The sequence below is a fragment of the Gymnogyps californianus genome, chromosome 3 (genome assembly GCF_018139145.2).
Source record: "Gymnogyps californianus isolate 813 chromosome 3, ASM1813914v2, whole genome shotgun sequence".
NCBI lineage: Eukaryota > Metazoa > Chordata > Aves > Accipitriformes > Cathartidae > Gymnogyps > Gymnogyps californianus.
In genome coordinates, this window is record NC_059473.1 from 46691575 (window position 1) to 46710979 (window position 19405).

Sequence of the window (19405 nt, forward strand, 5' to 3'; positions counted from 1 at the left end):
ATGCTGACAATACAGAACTGCATGCATTAAAAAGCCAGAGCCTGGTGGGAGCCAGAGGAAGAAAGCAGATAGGATTTTCCAGCCATCAGTGACTGAACAAATGAAGGCGATCAGATTTCCTGGGATCCCCTCCCAGCCAAAACCTGACCTTGAGAACCTCCTCAAAGCAGCTGCTACATCTGTGCGTTCCAGATGTAACTGTTCCAGCAACAGGGAAATTATCAGGGCAGTGTTTAAAGAAACCCAAGGGCTCAGACTAATCTCTAAACAGAACTTAAACAGGCTGAACACCAACATTTCTGAGCAGCTTTATTAAACAAATGCACAGATGGCTAACTCTCCTGCAACTCTGACCTTGAAAACAAAATTCACTCCAGGCTTTTTTAGCCCTCCCTTTCCCAGTGACTGAATGCACTTATGTGGTGTGTTGTGAAATTATAAATTCTTTGGGGCACCATCTCAGTTTCCCTAAATTCTGGAAATAAGTTCTTACTCTGTAAAATCAACAGGGTTATGAAGTATTCAAGCTGACTGTACTTACTCTGTTTGAAATCAAGAATGAACTACAGCATTTACTACAAAAGCATGATGTTTACATTGTTTGGTTTTTTTGCTGCAAGTGAGAGCTCTGCCACTAATCTGTGGAGCGACCTCAGACATCTCCCTTCACTGAGACTGCTGCTCTTCAGGGAGAGAGCCATTTCTTACCCTCTCATGCAGGGGCCACCCTGATCCGGGCTGCACTCTTTAAACACCATATAGTGCAAGTCACTGATCGTTCAGTAATGTGGGAAGACTCAAGCTGCAGAGACACAGTCCTTTTCCTTAATCTGTTGTGACTCATCACTTCTTCAGGGTAAGCAGTGGAAGGTGGAAACTCAAATTCAGTCCCAGCACAAGGATCTAAAGGACTTCATAAATCTGAGCAACACGTTTCACAGGGATATTAGTGAAAATGAAATGCATTATTGCAAGAACTTCCTGCCAGTGAATAAAAGCAAGTGCAGCATCCATATAGTTGCGGGCAGGGAGGGGGTGTGGGAATGGAAGAGTGTCCAGAATAGCCTCAGAGAACAATTTTCATCCCAACAAATAGGAAAGGATACACACATCCATAAAGTCATCCTTTCTCCACCATGATATCACAGGTTTTTTAAGCAAATAATTAGGTTGATGAGCTAATTCCATTACCACCTATCATAGTGATTAATATTGCCTGACCGTCCCTTTGCAGTGCTCTCTACCATCTACATACTGCCTTCCATTTTGTTGATTGATGGCTCTTTGGGTCAGGGACTGTCTTTAGGGTTATGTTTGTGCCATGGGCCTGTGGTCCAGGATGAGGCACTATGGGAATAGCTCGTCCTGCCTGACTCCCCATGGAGTTCAGTGCATGGCACCAGCTTCCTGTGCTTCCTTCCCCTTCTGCAAAATGACCAGAAAACCTTCTTGTGCAGGAGGAGCTATGCAAGGACTAGGCATCACTTAGTAACAGTTACTCATGGTCACGTTCATTCCTTATGACCCACACAAGAAAAGGAAAGAGAGATCATGATGTGTCCTACCAGGACAAAATAACTAGCCCTGATCAGGTATCTGGGAACTCTCAGCAGTTTTTTATGAGCTCTATGGCTATATCCAAAATGAAAAAGAGTCCTACCAATCATATATATAAACAACTTTTACAAGCAAGTGTTCCAGACGTTTTGAGAGAAGAAGAGAGAAATAAAAACTGACACAACTAGAGTTTTGATTTAAATGGGATGGCTTACTCAGCAAATACTCTAAGAAAGAAAGAAACACTTCTAAGCTACTGTGATCATTTAAACTGCAATCAAGATATTAAAATATTGGTTTGAAAAGTGTCTTAGTGGTAACACATATGTAGGAAAATACACTGGAGGGAAATGAGGAAAGCAAAGAGAAGATGGAGTAGAGAGGGACACCTGAGGTCCTGCAAGCTGAGTTTGCTGTTCTCATTGAATTAGAAACAAAGAAACAAGAAGGCCCAAGCACTCTCCTGCAGCAGCAGCTGCTGCCACCTTGATGTCCAGCATCAATGATGGGTGAAAAAGGCAATACTATCAGGGCAGCTTTGCTGCCTACTTTGCCAAAGTCAGCTCTCCTGGAGCCCTTCTAACCCTCTGAAAGGTTTTGTTCATGTTCCCAGCTGCTGTAGACGTACATTTACCATGTTTGAATGATGTGTCCTTCCTGCATGCTCCCACTTGGCCAGCTGACCGTGAAAAGATACTCAGCAACAAAGCTATTCACTGTGACAAGATGCTTTGCTTGAGAAATTCTGAAGCAGAGATATGATCTGAAATTGTGCATCTATCTTAAAACAGAGACTTAACTGTCAGGGTGGAGTCAGGTTATCTGTATTACAGAAGACAGAAAAGTAGTCTAATATATATACATTATTTATATTATGCGTATATAAGCCTATGCACCTTCCTATATCTACAAGCAATATTTGGTTTTTATGCCACTTCTGTTCCATGAATGGCTTATTGGGCTGGATTTTTAACCAAACACTATTTGCTTAAAAAAAGCAAATGATGAGCCATCAAACAGAAGTATTTACTCATACCCCAAAAAAGTGATTCAGAGTTTTGTTCATGAGAACAAGCAGAAAGAAGAATTTGGGGAGTCAAACAGCTAAAACTCCTAACATTAACAACTGCTCTGTGAGCTGCCAACCAGGAGTTGTTCACAGAGTAGTTCAGCATGCGGTTTCAAAACATTGATACCAATTTTACATTAGGAAAACCAAACAACCAACCCACCCTCTTCACTGTTGGAAAAGCAGATCACTGGGAAAACCAGGATGTCCTCAAATGGAGATTTTTTTAACATCAGGCTCATCATTTAGGTTTAGAGGACCTTACTTTTGGCCAAAAGCATCACAGACCTCTTGAGGTTCCTTCCATTCCTGAGCCAGTCATATGTAGCTCACTTCCACCTTCTGCCTGGGCTGCCTCACCTTTCTATAGATATATATTATTCAGACTTTTGAAACTGAATTACTCTGATTTATGAAGTGTTTATAGTCATATTTTATCCTGAATAAAATTACCTCAATGTCATCATGTCGAAACAATGAGGGAGGGAATTCATCCAGACAGTATTACAGAATTTCTACATATTTCCAAGTGGGTGCTGTAAGGTTTTTCTGACAGCAGACAGGTGATAGACCAGTCAGTCCTTAACTATCAGGCAACAAGTCTTTCCTTCATGGCAGTTTCACAAAAGATGGAGGAGAAGGTGTGCATATGAAGGGGGAAAACATTGGATTTTCTTCTTATTTAGATCAATTCTCTCCATACATTGAACACAGGAAAAAAAAACCACCTCTGTTTTAATACAGTAAATAAACCAGCCAACCACTAAATAAGTGCTTTGGATTCTGCAAGATACCTCGTAAGTGTGACGCATAGCTGAACGTAGCATTTCAAGCATACCATAGTTGAAGATCCCCATCCTCCCCAGACTAGGTTTTTCCATTTTAGCATGAATGTTCATGTTCCTGTATATTCTTTTTCACCCTTCCCTAAGGTCCCTCTCACTCAATCATTTTAGCATGATGATAATTACAGCCAAGTCATGGAATGAAAATAGAAGGCGGCTGGTAAGATGATCCTGGACGTCATCTGGATGCAAGTGAAGCATAAGTATCTAATTCATTAAGGGAGCAGGAGGATTAGGGTGGTGCTGAGCATCTATTCTGTTTAATTTGACATTCCATTAATTTACTCTCTCAATGGACAGGACGGGAGGTGCAACATAATTATAGCTCAGAATCTGAAACCTCTGGCATGTCTGAAGACTTATTAGTTTGGTGGCAGTTGGCTGGGGGGAGCATGGTAAGAGAGATCAGCAAACATTGTGCTCGCTGTACCCATTACGCTTCAGTAATAAGCTGCGTGTGGAATTGGTGGAGTTCACCTTGGAGATTAAGGACACTGCCTCTGTGTAGCAAATGACTTTCCAAAAGCCTTGAGAGCGGAAACTTCCAAGGATGCTTCACAAGGTGAATCTATTTTGCATCGGACAAAAGAGCTGCTTTAAAACCTGGATGGAAGATGTATGATCCTAATTTTCTTCTTAGAGTGAATAGCATTGCTGAAAATGCAAATTCCTGTTCCCAGCAAGCCTTTTTTCTTGCATAGCTACTCAAACAGTTGTAGTGATTCATGGATAAAATTTTACTGTGAACGAATGTTCAACCACAGCAAATCCACAGGCCCTGCAGTTTTGACATGCATTCAGCCTCAGCAGACAGTGTGCACGCCCTACCTGCACCTCCAAACCGCTGCTCTGGAACATACAGGACACCACGTTTTCACAGCAGCTCTTGGGAAAAAGAAATATCAGAAAATATCTGCCCCCTCACCTCTAGGTATCAAAATAAATGGCCAGATTTTTCAAGAGCTCTCAAAATACATCAGCAATTGGGAAATCTGAGAATTTGAAAAGTTGTCCCCAATGCTTTACAACACCCAAACCAAAACCTTTAACACGTCTCCCACTCAAGCTCATAGCTCACCTTGAAGTCACATCAGATTTTATTTCTTTGGTAGAGAAATAGAGGTGTGAAAAGAGATGTAGTAAGAAACTCCGCTAATATGTTTCTCACAGAAAAATGGACATCTTGATACCATATTGATTTAGTCTATTGGACACCGCTGGCTATCACAGATGCAGCATTATACTTAGACAGAGAAGCTGACTCATTAAAAATGACAGAAGTCACAGTACCTAGACATTTAGATAAACTTAGGATGTACAAACAGACAGACCTTTTAACTCCATTTCAATTTAATTAGCTTAGGGCTGGCAGCCAGATGGACAGTATTAGAGACAGGCACCCTCAGTTAAATCATACAGCAAATAGAGCATCAGGAACTTGTCGTCACCGTCCGTCAGATCTAGTATCTGCGGGAGTCAGAGGCCTGCTGCATTCAGATTGTAGCCCCCGGCAAGGCAATGAAGAGAAGTGACTGTTACCTTCGGTCCTGCAATACATTCAAGGGCCTGCTGGAACTGAATCAAGACATCTGAAGCAGTAAAACCCACCTGGCAGATGAAACCAGTGGATGAGCACTGCCGAACCCAGAGACTGAATTTCCTCTTTTTCCTCTTGCGCAGCTCCCTCTCTGTGCACGTTGCAATGAAAACAGGATCCTCGTCAATCAGGGGCTCATGTAGTACCTGCAATTGGTAAGAAAAGAGGTAGAGGGGAAACAAACAGAAGAGTACATGATTGCTGAAAAAAATGGTGCTTTAAATTCTTCCAAGGAAATACAATCCCTGCATTGTGCTTGTGCGCATCACTTCATACAAAGGAGCTAACCCACTTTTGTTCAATGCTACCATCCAACAAAAAACAAAGCCTGGCCAAGCACACTCCATTGTGGATGGCTGCTCTACACGTGGTTTGCAAACATTGCAAGGCATGGCTCTCACTTCTCACTATCAGCTACAGTTTAACATCCCTCCATAATGCGGCCTCTACCTCTCACTATCAGCTACAGTTCAACATTCCTCCAAAATTAGGTGGAGGATTGGGGGGGGGGGATTGTTAGCAGCATCCTTCTCCAAGCTTCATCATCAGTTTCAGCTTGTTTGGCAGAATGTCCTCCACCCAAACAACCCCTACAATATGTTGTAAAGTACAGTCCTTGGTTACAGCAAAGGAAAACGCACAGCAAAGAGGGAGAGAAGTTAAGGGAGAAAGAGATATTTTCTGCTGCCACTTAAGGAGGTGGTGAAGAGACAGAAAACATTTTTCCTGGTGGCAGCAGCTTCAGGGAAGCCTCTCTTGCCTCAGCAGCTGAAAAATTTGACAAAAGGGGACTGAAAGATAAAGGACCAGAGGCAGGAATAGAAAAAGACAAGGCAGACTGGAGCAAGTAACGAAAAATCTGTGAAAGTGAAGCAATTTCTGCATTCTGCATCCAGATGATATAAGTTGTTCCCTGTTCCTTATAGCTGTTTTGTTACACTTCTCTCCATTAATTCCGTAGCAAAGTTGTGAGGTTTTACACTATGGAACCCACCTATAGAAAAGCACTACTACCTCCTTGCAGCTCAAAGGCAGCGGTGCATAACACACACATCCCTGACTGCACGGTGTGTGAGTTGTCTAGGAAGTCACTTGTGAAAGTACAAATGCTTGGAAACTGTTGAAAGGTCTCAGCTGATGAATGCTGACCAAATTCAGACATCTACATCTAAATCAGAGCAAGTCACTGCAGGCTCCCCTCCTAGTGCACGAGGGGAAAGCAGTCCCAGCAGGCCATAATTCATACCCTTTTAAAGACGTGTGTAAAATAAGTCAGATGGTTTATGATCTAAAGGAGCCCGTTCTTTTCCAGTGACCATCACCCCAGGAGACAGGCTCAGATACAGGTATCCACAATGCAGAGGCTCTCACCCTCAGACCAAGCCTTTCCATGTCTGCATGTGTGCTACTTTTGTGCACATCTGCACGCAGCCAGTGGCAGAAACGAGAACAAAGCTGCATTAAACCTGGGAGTGATGCTCGTAGGAGAGATGTGGTGGGTAAGCAGTTAAGCACCAGTGATGAGCAGCTGCTGGCCACTTGAATACAAGACGTTCGTTGAACATCACTCTGTCAGCCCAAAATAGGCACCCGTGCCCTCCCCACGCAGTGGCGGCTGCACACTTTCATTTATACGCACTCCACTTCTTAACGGCTCATAAAACATTCACAGGACCATCTGAAAGCACTCTTGTGAAATGTTCAAATTACACACCAAAATGTAGACTCGAGCAAGGAGAGCCGCACACAAAGCTATTTGTTCTTAAAGCTGCAGCTGCCCTGTTTCCCCACTGGAGCCAAATCCTCTTCCTCTCTCAAGGTCCACCCGAAACACCGCTCTTCCTTTCTGAAGGCCACCTGGGGCACTTCATACTTGCACCTCAGGGCATTCCGACAGCGTTTTGCAAATATTAAACTTGCCCTCATTTGCTTTTGCCTTTCTGCCTCTTCCGTGCAGAAGGGAGGACCACATCCCTTGGGATGGGGTTGGATACATCGTTAAGAATTCCTTAGCTTCTGGAAAGGCCCTCTTACCTGTCAGATCCCACTGAGTGGTGTGGTTCAACTGTTATAATCTCCCTCGCTGTAGGATGGAGAGCAGTAGAAAGCAAAGGCTGTATAAGCATCACTTGAGGACGTTTTTTTACCCTCTGTCATTAGCTCAGCTCCCTCCTCTGCACCATAGCATCAGCCCTCCTCACAGCAGCTCTACTGCATCCTGCTTACCCTTTGCACTCTTTCTGCTTTCTAAGACACAGTAAGGCCTGTCAGCCTTAAATTTAGAAAGCAAATCTGAATTCTGAAAACCTCTCCTCATCTTCCTCTTCTCCCTGCCCACGCTCAGCCCTGCCTTCCCCTAGGACCCAGAGCTTGCCCTCCTTTCCCCTGTCCTGAATGTTTAAGTCACTCCCATTTCTCCATAAGAAGACTAATGCTCCACTGAATTCTCTACTGAACTGCTGGGAAGAGGGAACAAAATGGAAACAGAGTAGGGCAAGATTTGCTGTTGCTGCAAAGAGGGAATGTGGACAGGCAGGGAAACTGAAATGAAAACCCTGGAGCTTGCTCTTCTTGCTTCCTCCAGAGAGGGTGGGGAGACAAATGTTGTCACCCCTTCATATGCAACCACTGCTTCAACAGCTGTAAAGGACTTTGCAAGCAAGGCATTGTATGTGCTGTGCCTGCTGCTGGAACAGCTGATCCTCATCTCATTTTCAAAGGGGGCAATTTGTTGCTTCTGGCACTGACATGGTTTTCTTATGACAAAAGTTAGCCCTATTGCCACTGGCCAGTCCTATCAGTTTGTTCACCCTCCTCCATTCTCAGCCTCCTTGCTCCTCCTGTAATCTCAAATCCATCTCTTTGCCAAATCCCCATGCAAAGTGGTATTTGCTCCTTCCCCCATTCCCCATTCTTGCTGTCGCTGCAATACCTGCTTTTCCAGGAGTGAGCTTACTGCCCCCATGGCATATTCTTTCCTGCTTCTCATCTTCCTAGATAAAAATCTACTTTCAGGCTTGACTCCTACTCATATTCCTGGCCGCCTCTTCACCATCTTTGACTAACTCCCCAAGCCCTCCCCCTCTTCCTATTCTGACTTCCTTTGATGCAAGATACCTTGTGGATTTCTTCATAGAAATTGTCCTCATTTTCTTCTCTCAAATCCCCAGTTTTGTTCAGGTCTAAGAAGCTCCTCATCTAGTTGATTTGCTGCCCCACAGCTATCCCATTGGGTTGTTTTTTTTTCCTCTTCTTTATAGCTATCTTTATCCCTGCCAGATCTTCTTGCCAAGCTTTCTGTTTTCCCCTCAATATGTATGTGCACTCCAAGTGTTGGAGTCCCATCTTGGAGTCTTGCCTCTCCAGCAATTGCTCCATCTCACAACATCTTTCATTCACTGAAGAAAACAGCTAGCCACTGTCAGGAGTGCCTTTCTTTCTTCTCCATTTTAGATCATCTCCAAAGCTCTTTCCACTCCACAGTTCCACCCATCCTGCTCTCACCACAGCCCAAATAGGCTTGTAGGCCAATCCCAGAGCCACTAACTCTTTTATACTTAGACTTTCTGGACTCCATTGCCTCAGATAATGAACGAACACGTCCTTGAGATAGTTCATCTTCTCTTAGCTCCATGACCATCCCCAACACACGCTGTCTCTTCAGCCTGTCTCCCGGAGAAACTGCCTCAGCTTGCCTTGTCTCTGGGTTTTGGTGTGTACCATCCAGTTGCAAACAGAGTCCCCTGGGTAACTGTACCTGTATGCACAGATTCAGCCATTGCTTCTGCAATAGTAGCTTGTGCTTCTGCTTCTTTGCTCCAAAGCTCCTCCTGTCTAAACTAAATTCTCTGCTAGTATCTGACATATCTGCTTGCATATCTAGCTGTCAGTGCTGACTTTATTATGCTGCATTTGAGAGCATCTCCCTCCCCTTAAGATAACCCCTTACTATCTCCTTTTTTGGTCACTGCAGACCTCCCTTTCCTGCTGCAGCTCTCACTGGCCGGCGAATCTGAATGTCAGTCTTTACCTCCAACTCCTTGCAAGGTCTTCTGAGCCAGGCAGTGCCTGCATTTTCCATGCTTTCTGAGTAACAGCTCTAAAATGTTACTTATTTTAGAGTAACAACCCACCCACGGAGGGATTGAGTGCACCCTCAGCAAGTTTGCTGACGACACCAAGCTGTGTGGTGCGGTCGACATGCTGGAGGGAAGGGATGCCATCCAGAGGCACCTTGAGAGGCTGGAGAGGCGGGCCCGTGTGAACCTCATGAAGGTCAACAAGGCCAAGTGCAAGGTCGGGGCAATCTCAAGCACAAACACAGGCTGGGCGATGAGTGCATTGAGAGCAGCCCTGCAGAGAAGGACTTAGGGGTATCAGTGGATGAAAAACTGAATATGAGCCAGCAATGTGCGCCCACAGCCCAGAAACCCAATCGCATCCTGGGCTGCATCAAAAGAAGTGTGGCTAGCAGGTCGAGGGAGGTGATGCTCCCCCTCTACTCTGCTCTCCTGAGACCCCACCTGGAGTACTGTGTTCACCTCTGGGACCCCCAGTGTAAGAAAGACATGGACCTGCTCGAGCGGGTCCAGAGGAGGGCCACGAAGATGATCAGGGGGCTGGAGCACCTCCCCTGTGAGGACAGGCTGAGAGAGTTCAGGTTGTTTAGCCTGGAGAAGAGAAGGCTCTGGGGAGACCTTATAGCAGCCTTCCAGTACTTAAAGGGGGCCTACAGGAAAGGTGGGGAGGGACTCTCTATCAGGGACTGTAGTGATAGGACACGGGGTAATGATTTTAAACTGAAAGAGGGTAGCTTTAGATTAGATATTAGGAAGAAGTTCTTCACTGTGAGGGTGGTCAGACACTGGAACAGGTTGCCCAGAGAGGTTGTGGATGCCCCATCCCTGGAAGTGTTCAAGGCCAGGCTGGATGGGGCTTTGAGCAACCTGGTCTAGTGGAAGGTATCCCTGCCTGTGGCAGTGGGGTTGGAGCTAGATGATCTTCAAGGTCCCTTCCAACCCAAACCACTCTATGATTCAATGATTCAAGTTTTCATCCAAGCCCACAGCCATCCTGCAACAGTATTCCTTTTGGCCTCAACATAAGGCAATCCTGCCCTACAGATTGCTGCTGGAAAGCCGTTCTCCTAGTCCATCACACTGGCCACATCACTTTTCTTTACTTCTCTCTGATAGCTCTTATTCTCCAATATGTCAGACAGATTCTTCCTCTTCAAAGTCCTCTTTGCCATCATTCAAAGGTTAACTCCTACCTCTGATGGAGCTATGATTTCACACTCCTCTGCTCATTTGTTCAGTCTTCAATCAACTCTCTTTAAAGAAAAAAAAAATCAGTTCTTACAGCACTCCATTACCATTAGGTAATTTAAAAATTGCCATAAAGGTTCATCATTTTCTACTGTCAAACTCTCCCTAAAATCTGGCTTCACCAGAGCATCAACTGACCAAGAGCTACAGGACATCAGAAATTTACCTTGCTATTCAATATTCTTATTGCTCCTCTGTCTGTCTTTCTCTTGCTCCATGTCTTATACTTGGCCAACATGGTCTTTGTGTTACACTCACAGAAGCCCTAAGACAGAAGAGTCTTGGTTTGGGACCAGCACCCTTACTCACAAAGAATCATTTTGAAAACAGGAAAACTGATATATAGAGGTGTGACTTGAGCAAGATCTTATAATGCAGAAATGCCCAATACCAAATCAACATTTAATGATGAGGACACAAAAGAGCTACGAGTTGATCAGCCTGGTTTTGCCCCTCAGCGTTTTCAGAGAAGCTGTCGCTTAATGCTGTGAGCTGGTTTGGAAGAACTATGTTGAAACTGCTTAGCTGTACCCTACGATACCACCAAGAGCGAAACACAAACAAGCCCCCTGGTAACTGGCCAAATTTTAGCACCATGCCTTTGGAGCAAGAGGTGAGAGTTATTTCTCTCTCTTTGCCAGGGAGTTCATTGCTGCCTGAGGTAAGGACTTAAGCTGGCTGTTCCCAGCTGACATTTCACTGGGCAGATGCAGAAATGTTTGGTTCCAAGATGCCAAAGAGAAGGTACTTTGCAGCGAGAGGGAAGAGGAGAGTGCCCAGAGTTGTGCTCCTGATCTCACCCACGCCAGTCAGAGGCAGCCAGAGACAGCAATCCTGTCTAGTCACATCCCACTGACAAGCTTATAAATATTCAGCAGGCACAGAAGGATATTTGGGCAGTGATGTTATTTTCCTGAGCTCCTTTGGTTTCTGGAATTCAGTGTATATGCTTGCCAGGTGCGTACCCTTGAATTTGTTGCAGTATACCTCCTGAGCTCAGGCAGCACATCTTCCCTGTCTTCAGGCTTCCACTTGTCAACAACAGCACAACTACAAAGCTATGTGGACCCCAGCAGCAAAGAGACGACACTGATGGCAGGAACCGACCCAAACCTCCACCTCTTGTTGCTCAGGTAGAGGCGGCAGTTATTTATACAGAAGATGCTGGGGAGGGATAGGATGCAGAGAATATTCCTGTCATTCTTATCCAATCGAGGTCAGAACACCATTTTTTTTTACTTCAGAAATTGAAGCTAGCACTGCTGATGATACACAATTATAATGTTCTGTGCTTTCAATACCTTCATAAGCTGGAGAGTAATTATTTCCTTTTGTTTGCTCAGTATATTTAGCAAAATAATTATAATTCACTACACTGCTTTCTTTGTTTTGGTATATTGGCATAGTTCTCTCCCTCTGTTTCCCTTCATAGAAACTGTGGTGTCATTTTTGCATGCACATTTTGGGGGGGGGTTACACATGAGGAAAAAACACTAAATATTTTCTGAGACAGAAATTCCACTTAAAGAATCTTTTCTAGCTCTGCAAAAGGAAAATATAAAATCTGTAGAAGAAATAACTGTGAAGGCAGATGTTGCTCTGCCTACCTGACACAGACTGCCTGCTCTGTCCATAGGGGTGAGTTAAACATGGCATCTTCCTAACCCATGTTCTGTGAGTCCCCACTGCCAGAGGAAGAAAGTCAGTTTTAAGTCCACCTACAAGCCCAAACAGCCTTGCTGCACTCAACAGCAAGGAGCCCAAGTCATTCCTCCGCTTGATGCCACTTACAAGACGTTAGCCTAAAGCCTGAGCATAGATCGCGGCTCAGGCACAAACCATCCAGATACCCTAAGTCTTATGTTTAAGATACAGGTGTACCTTAAGCAACAAATTCATTTTGAACTTGGGATTCCAGGCATCACTGATTACAGAAACCCGGGCCCCTCTTCCCAAAACACTTTCAGAGGCAGCACATCCAAAAGCCCATCTGAATGGGTCTTTCTCCTTGTCTTTTCCCTTTGTTTCTGTGTAACTGGGTTATTATTTTTAATTATTTCTATTATTTCTCACTGGGCCTAACATTCTGGGTTTGATATTTACTGCAGTCTGCTAATCTGCACTCAAGGTAATTTCCAGGGAGAGGTCTTTCCTGTTTTGAGCAGATGGGTCCATGTCTCTTGAGACAGGTAGTGTGCAGCCCTGCCTGATGGCACCCAGGAGGACGTTAGGCACAAGGCTCCTTTCGAGAGGAGGCCTGGAACATCCCCCAGTAGGCTACCAGCACTATACTAGAGTATTTTTAACAACAGATTTAAACCCTTTTTCTTTCTCACAGAGTTATTTTTGAAGCTGTATTTTAGTGCTTTTTGTTTCACTCAATACCACTAAAACATGCTGTATAGAAATCACTGATGTAAACACTGAGAAGGGAACAGAGAAGTGGAGGGGGAAGCAAGACAACTGGGCTGTCACCTCTTCCCCCTGCCTTTTTTTTTTTTAAAGTAGCATCTCTTTACAAAGCTCAGCACAAGCATACATTTTGCTTGTGGAGATTCAAATGTTTTGCCACTGCAAATAGGACGCTATGATTTTGTCAATTCAGTTCTCAAACCTTGCTTGGGAGGGGGGAAGGGAGAAGAGATATACATGCAAATAAAATTTTATCCTTTAATGGATTTGCACTCACAGCATGTCCCACAGCACACCATTATAAGCATTTACATTAGACACAGTGATCACATTTCTGAAGCCTTTATCTTCTGCCCATTTAAGTCAGTGGCCATAAGAATTAGATTTCATATCTTGATGAGAGCTCAGTCCCAACAATACCGTGTCTCTCACTGCCTGTTTTGTCTTGATGGAAATGCACCTTGCTGGCATGGTGTAGTGAGAACACTCCTCCCTCCTCCCTTCTCCTATCTCTACCATAACAGCTTTTTAGACAGCTGTGTTGTCCCGAATTATACAGGTATGATTTTTATTGTCTATAAAATAGAAAAAACCTGCAGTCACTCCCGATTTATTTTAGGCACACTTCAATGGATGTGATGCATCTATGTCTTCATTAATTTTGTGCAGTGGGCAAAAACGTGATGCTTCAGAGGGGAAACAGGAAGGAAAAGGGGAAGATGGACACAACACCCTTTCTAAATGTCTAGGTGAAATCTTTATATTCTGAAGACAGACAGTTGATTGAAAAGTTATTTCAAGCAGTAACATATTTCATGCTTATTCCTTTTTCTTTCCAGACTTCTGAATGTGACCAGTAGCAACAGCTCCAAAAGGAGATCATTTATAGTCGAACAAAGTTTAAATAGTGTATGATGAATATTAAGAATAGATTTCTTTGCACTTTAAAAAAAAAGTTCAATTGTACAGCTGTAGTTGGACAACCACCAGCTACGTATGTTTCCATATTTAGTTCCTTACATTGTCTGCCCAGTCTAGAGAGCAGTCTCCCTACAGAATGGCATTCTGCTATACCCCGAATTGTATCTGGAAATGAAAATTCATTGGAGTCCTGTTTACTTTTTTTCCTGGTAGTCTAGAAATATCTCCAGTTCACTGGCACTTTGGTTGCAAATCCACACATCAATAAGTTTTTCCATAGGAGCATCACCCATCATTAAAAACCAGGACTGGCACAAGGCACAGGCAGTGCTGCTGAGGGCAGCTGACAACCACAGCAAGCAAAGGCACCTGTCCCCCTGATTATTTTCCCTTTGCCCAGTCGTGGGGAGGTAGCTGTGCTGCTGGACCGTATGGTAAGCACCTACTGCTAGAGTCAGGGCCGGTCATTCCTAGCAAACTCAGCTCCTGCATCCAGCCCTCAGCCTGTAGCAGGAGCAGCTACAGGTTTTCCCTCCAGCCCAGCTGCACCAGGTCTGCTTTTTCCACTCGCTCTCACAGGAGCAGCCTGCAACCTCCCATCCTCAGGACAGCAAAACCTAGTGGTGCCAACCTCACTGAGAAGTCTCCAGGCTTGTTTAGACCCCTAAAGCAAACAGCCCCAGCTCAGAGAGCATCATTCCTATTGAAACATGCCAAGTACCTGCACTGCAGAGCTATAAGTCAGGCATTGCTGAGTGCTTGCGTAGGACAGTGCTGCTTTCTCTCATGTTTCATGGAGGCATCGCAGCATGGCTTCACACTGTGAAGCCCCAGCTCTTTCTTCAGTCAGCTGTGCCCTGCGTTTTCAGTCACAGAGAGACAACCTAGAGCACGTAGTTTAGATATTCCCTGCCAACAGGTTAACTCTTACCTGGGCTTGCGAAGGTCTAAAAGCGGAGTCAAATCCATTCTGCAGAGAGTCCAGAAAAGGCTGGATTTTGTAGAGGCCATGCGTTGTCTGGCTTGAGCGGAAGGCCACAATGTGGAAGTACTTCAGGATCTTCTCAAACCGTGATTGTGTCATGATAAGTGCAATGCTCTTGTTGCTGTAGAAGCCGCTGCTCCAGATGCTGAGAACAGACTCACAGTGGTGGATGCTGGTTGATATCATGTAGCCTAAGAAGGCCTTCATTTCTGTCAAGGTGACGTCAATCCAGGCATCGTCACTACCGAACCTCTCCTGGTACTTCTTGGCATACATGTTGGTTTGGACCACCATATTCTTTAGTACGTTGTCAGGGACAAAGAGTTGAAAAAAGTCCATGGCACTAGCAGTCAGGGGCATTTTTCGTGTTGGACCTAGGACAAAAGCAAGAAGGGAAGATAAGCTCACTCCTGATCATCACAAGGCATGTCCAACACCAGCAATTTAAAGCAGGATTAACTTTCCCAAAGCAGGAAAACGAGGCCAAAGTGACGGCATGTCAGCTAATTCCTTTGAAAGTGTACCCACTATCTGACAGATCTCATCAGGAAACTTCCCCTCTATATTCTCTGTCTTCCTCCTGTATGATATAAATACAACACAGAATAGTTTCTTCCTCTGCTCTGCAGACCCATTAGTTTGTAGCATGCAGGTCTGTGAGGCAGCATGCATTCAATTTTTCCACTTATACACTATCTGTACCTTTTACCCTCAGCAGCTGTTTTGGCCTTTTTCTGGATAGTCTTTTATTTGTCCATATGCGTGTCAAAGCAGTGCCTTCCTCAAAACAGCCCAGAAGGAAGGAGTCCGAGCTCTCCAGAGGGAGAGTGCTGCCCCCATCCCAACTGACATGATTCCTGGGCACTAGAACCTGATCCCACCTTTTCTTTTGCACCTCCAATTCCTGCCCAGTTCAATGTCATTAATCCTGTGACTTTCAAATCTGCTTCTGCTCCACACACAGAGCCGTGCAGATCATGCCTGTGCGCTTTTGAGTTCTGTGTCTCTGCCATCACACTGGAGCCTTATCCTGCACTCCGACATCCCCAAGACAGCACGTTACCAGAACAAGTCAAAGACACCACATGGCTAGTGTTGCTGTCCCGCATCACAGGGAAGACTTTTAGCATTGCAATGCATACGCTGGTCCTCTTCCTCCCATAATGTAATAAGCTTTGCAGTCCCATACTGTCATTACTCCAGCTTTCCACTGATCTTGCACCTTCTCTGCCAGTTTCAACTATTTGATAAGAAGAGGGGGAAAAATAAAAAAGGGAGGCTCTGAGGGTTGGCAGCACTGTATCAGCGTAACAAGGTTATCCAGTCAGACACCAGATTACATTAACCTGAATTAGGAACATTGAGCCTGCAATACCAGGGACGCAGACACCAGTCCTTACAGCCCGCTCTCCTCTAATCCCTTCCATAAGCTAATTAAACTCCATTTTAAAAGTAGTGTTTTTCATGCTCCCACCCCGTGGCAGTGCTTTAGTCACCAGGTAAGGGCTATGGAGACAGGGACATTCTCTATTCTCCTACAGAAGCAGTGAAAATCAATGCACCTGATGGGCAGCACGGACAGACCCAATGGACAGGGCAGTGCTTAAGAGCAGTTCTACATCCCCGCGCAAAAGATAGTGTCATGATTATAACCACAAACTAAGAGTTGGATCTAATAAATACTATGCCTTAGTTTAACAGCCTTCAGCGTTGGGACTGTCTGAAAAGCTCTCTTCCTGATCAAAAGCAGGAGGCACACAGCTTCTCATCTGAAGTTCTGCCTAACAAGAGTGAGTCTTCTTTGCACTATGTGGCTGCTTGGATCTCAGCATCAGCTCTCCCAGCTGAATCAGAGCACGAGATTTGCCATTCTACAGTCTCGCTCTGCAAAGATCCACTACCGTGTTGGTCAGGTCACATTCTCCAGTACCCCTGTATCTCAGCTCACATCCTTAGTTACAGCAACAACTACAGCTTGCAGAAATTTTGCATGAAACAGTACTATGAGGAACTACACAAATACTGTGGTTGGACTTGCCCTTAAGCCTTAATGCTTGGGTGCACTCCGGTGAACTCAAGCTATTAGAAGGACAGCAAAAATAGCACCAAGACATTGAAAAAGTGAACCTTCCAATTACAAAGAATGCCAAAAAAGCAAAAAAAAGTGGAATTTTTTTTTCCCCGAGTGCAGTGGGGAAAGAAGCATGAATTTAAAGATTACTTTCCAGTTTTAATTTGTGAGATTGAGAAACTTGAAGTGAAACAGTTCAGTTGAAAGCACATTCCTCTATATAGCAAGACCAGAGTAAAGAGCCCCACACAAACCATGTTCTGGTAAAGACAGAGCAGAAAATTTCAGCTTAAATGATAAAAGGTTTTCATTATCAAGTGAAAACTATGGGGCTAGAACAGATATACTTACTTAACCTTAACTGCTATTGCAATAATAAAGCCTCTTAAAAAAAGAGTTCTCTTTTTTTGATCAGGAGAGTTATATTCTGCTAGCACCTGCTAGACTGTTATAGCTGACATAAAATACTCTACAAATGATTCTGTATGAATGATAGTACATCACTTCCTTCTTCCCCACAACTTAAGTTTTGACATGCTACAGTAGATATGGCTTTCTGATAACAACACACTGCACGGACTGTATTCCTAGTTATACATGAAGTCTTGAGTAGCTATTGAATTCAACTCCAGTGCCCAGGCAACCTTCCAGGTAGAGCACAGAGGTAGTTTGTAAATTCTTGCCTTTAGAAGCAGAAGCTGGGAGTGGGGGTAACATTTTAAAGCTTGCCTACAGCAAACAAGATGCATTCATAAAGCATTAAGTCTTATGAAGTAAAATATGTTGGTCTTGAGACAGGTGGATATGGACAATAGGTATGTGCAGGACTCCATCTTTAGGAAGTCAACAGCAGTCAGAAGCACAAAAGGTACTTTTGATGTAATTACATTTTCAGTAGCTGCACAAGTTTACCTTGAAAAATGACTATGGAAAACTGCCAGGTATACTGGATAGGACAATCCTTTCTTACCCAGCAGTCCTGCTCCAGCCGCACAGAATCTCCTATCTGCTCTCCTTCTTGAAATAAATATGCAGGATTTGTATCCTATTGGCCATGCAGAACCTACACAGCTCTAAAAAAGTGAGCTGAATCACTTTCTGACTCAAACATCAACCTAATTGTCAACTAAATATAATTCTGAAAGCCCCTGTATCATCTCATTGTCTTAAAAAACAGCCTTTATTGGCAAAGTGAGCACAATTGATTCATAATTTACTGATATGCAATAAAACAAGAATGACGTTGAATTTCTGTAGGAAGAGAATTTTTTAAAATGAATTTTTAAAATGAATTGGGTTTTGCATAGTTAATGACTAGCCTAAAATAAATTATTTAAATATGACTTTCTAAGTATACAAATGTATCCCATATATAGAGCCAACTGCATAAGAAACTTAAATAGTGAATTTGTACTTTTTAAGGATTTTTACATTGACTTAAATGGCGCTTGCCCAGAAAATACTGATAGGAAAAGAGTTAAATGTCCCATACATGCACCATTTACCTTTCAAAGCTTTACTCGGTCAAATAAAATAATGGCTTTGCCTAGTCTTCCATTCTCAGAATGAATATACAATTCTGACTGTACATAAAATTCAGATTTTTCTCTCTCCTCTGCCTTAAAGTGTGTGCATGGAGAATATATTTATTTACATAGGGTTTTTTGCTTTAAAAACTGATCAGGATTTCCAACATAAGTTATAGAGTCAAAGCACAAAAGCACTCTTGGAGCTTCCAAACACACAGCTAGACCCAGTGTTCTGTGCACACACCGGGGCAGCGTGGGGGGACAGAGCTCTACTTAGTAACCTCTGGCTGGACAGCACACATGCCAGCACTAGCACTTTGGGCTTGCTTTAAGTGACTTTGCAGAACGTGGAAAAGAACATAAACTTCCTCTGTTACGATAGAACTCCTCTTCTTCCTTCTCACCCTGTCTACCAGCAAAAACTTCCATGTGCAATCAGCAGCGATCACCTTGTAAGTCATTACTGCTACTAGATACCATTTTGACCAGGTTGGTTCCATTTTCTGTTTTGCACTCAGAAGGGATGTCTCCCCCAGAGCCATAGCTATTTAAATTGTAAGAATAGACTCAAAATAAATGAAGACGCTAAGCAGGGAAAGCCACTTGTGTTTCCATACCGGAGATATGATTGTGGAGCGGAGGCTGGCACCTCGCCCTCAGACTGCGCGCACTGCAGAGCCCATTTTGGCTCAACTCAGCTCAGGGCAAACTGCAGCAGCCTTGCTGGGCCGATGCCTAGCGAGAGAGCAGGCTGCACGCTCAAATTCTCAGGAAACATACACATTGCAGAAAAACCAGAAAGATTTAAGAAAGAGTTCACGTGAAACTTCTGTGTGACCATCCTTCAGGCAGCCCCTGCACGTCCTCCTACAATCTCTGGTCTTCTCTCTCGGATGGGTCCCCACCAGTCACATTCTTCCCCCTGCTCCAATCCCACCAGTGTTTCTAGCCTTCCTTACTGAGGAGCATGTTAGGAAAAAAAATAAGAACTCCAAGTGAATTAACTGCTTTTTCCTTACTTAACTGGTTTTCAGGACTAAGTAATTTGCGCACATTTTTAATAGGCTAATTTATCCTTTTCCATTTTTCCTG

The 19405-nt window shown here is 44.0% G+C and overlaps 1 protein-coding gene across 1 annotated transcript in view; it reads right to left on the bottom strand.

Moving 5' to 3' along the window:
* The window catches only part of PGBD5 (piggyBac transposable element derived 5), a 70323-nt gene that overhangs the window by 23938 nt on the left and 26980 nt on the right, over positions 1–19405 (bottom strand). The window contains exons 2-3 of the mRNA XM_050894204.1: positions 14660–15087; positions 5080–5214 (exon numbers count right to left, since the gene is read on the bottom strand). Coding sequence (XP_050750161.1) covers positions 5080–5214; positions 14660–15087 — 563 coding nt within the window. The remainder of the gene's footprint in view (positions 1–5079; positions 5215–14659; positions 15088–19405) is intronic.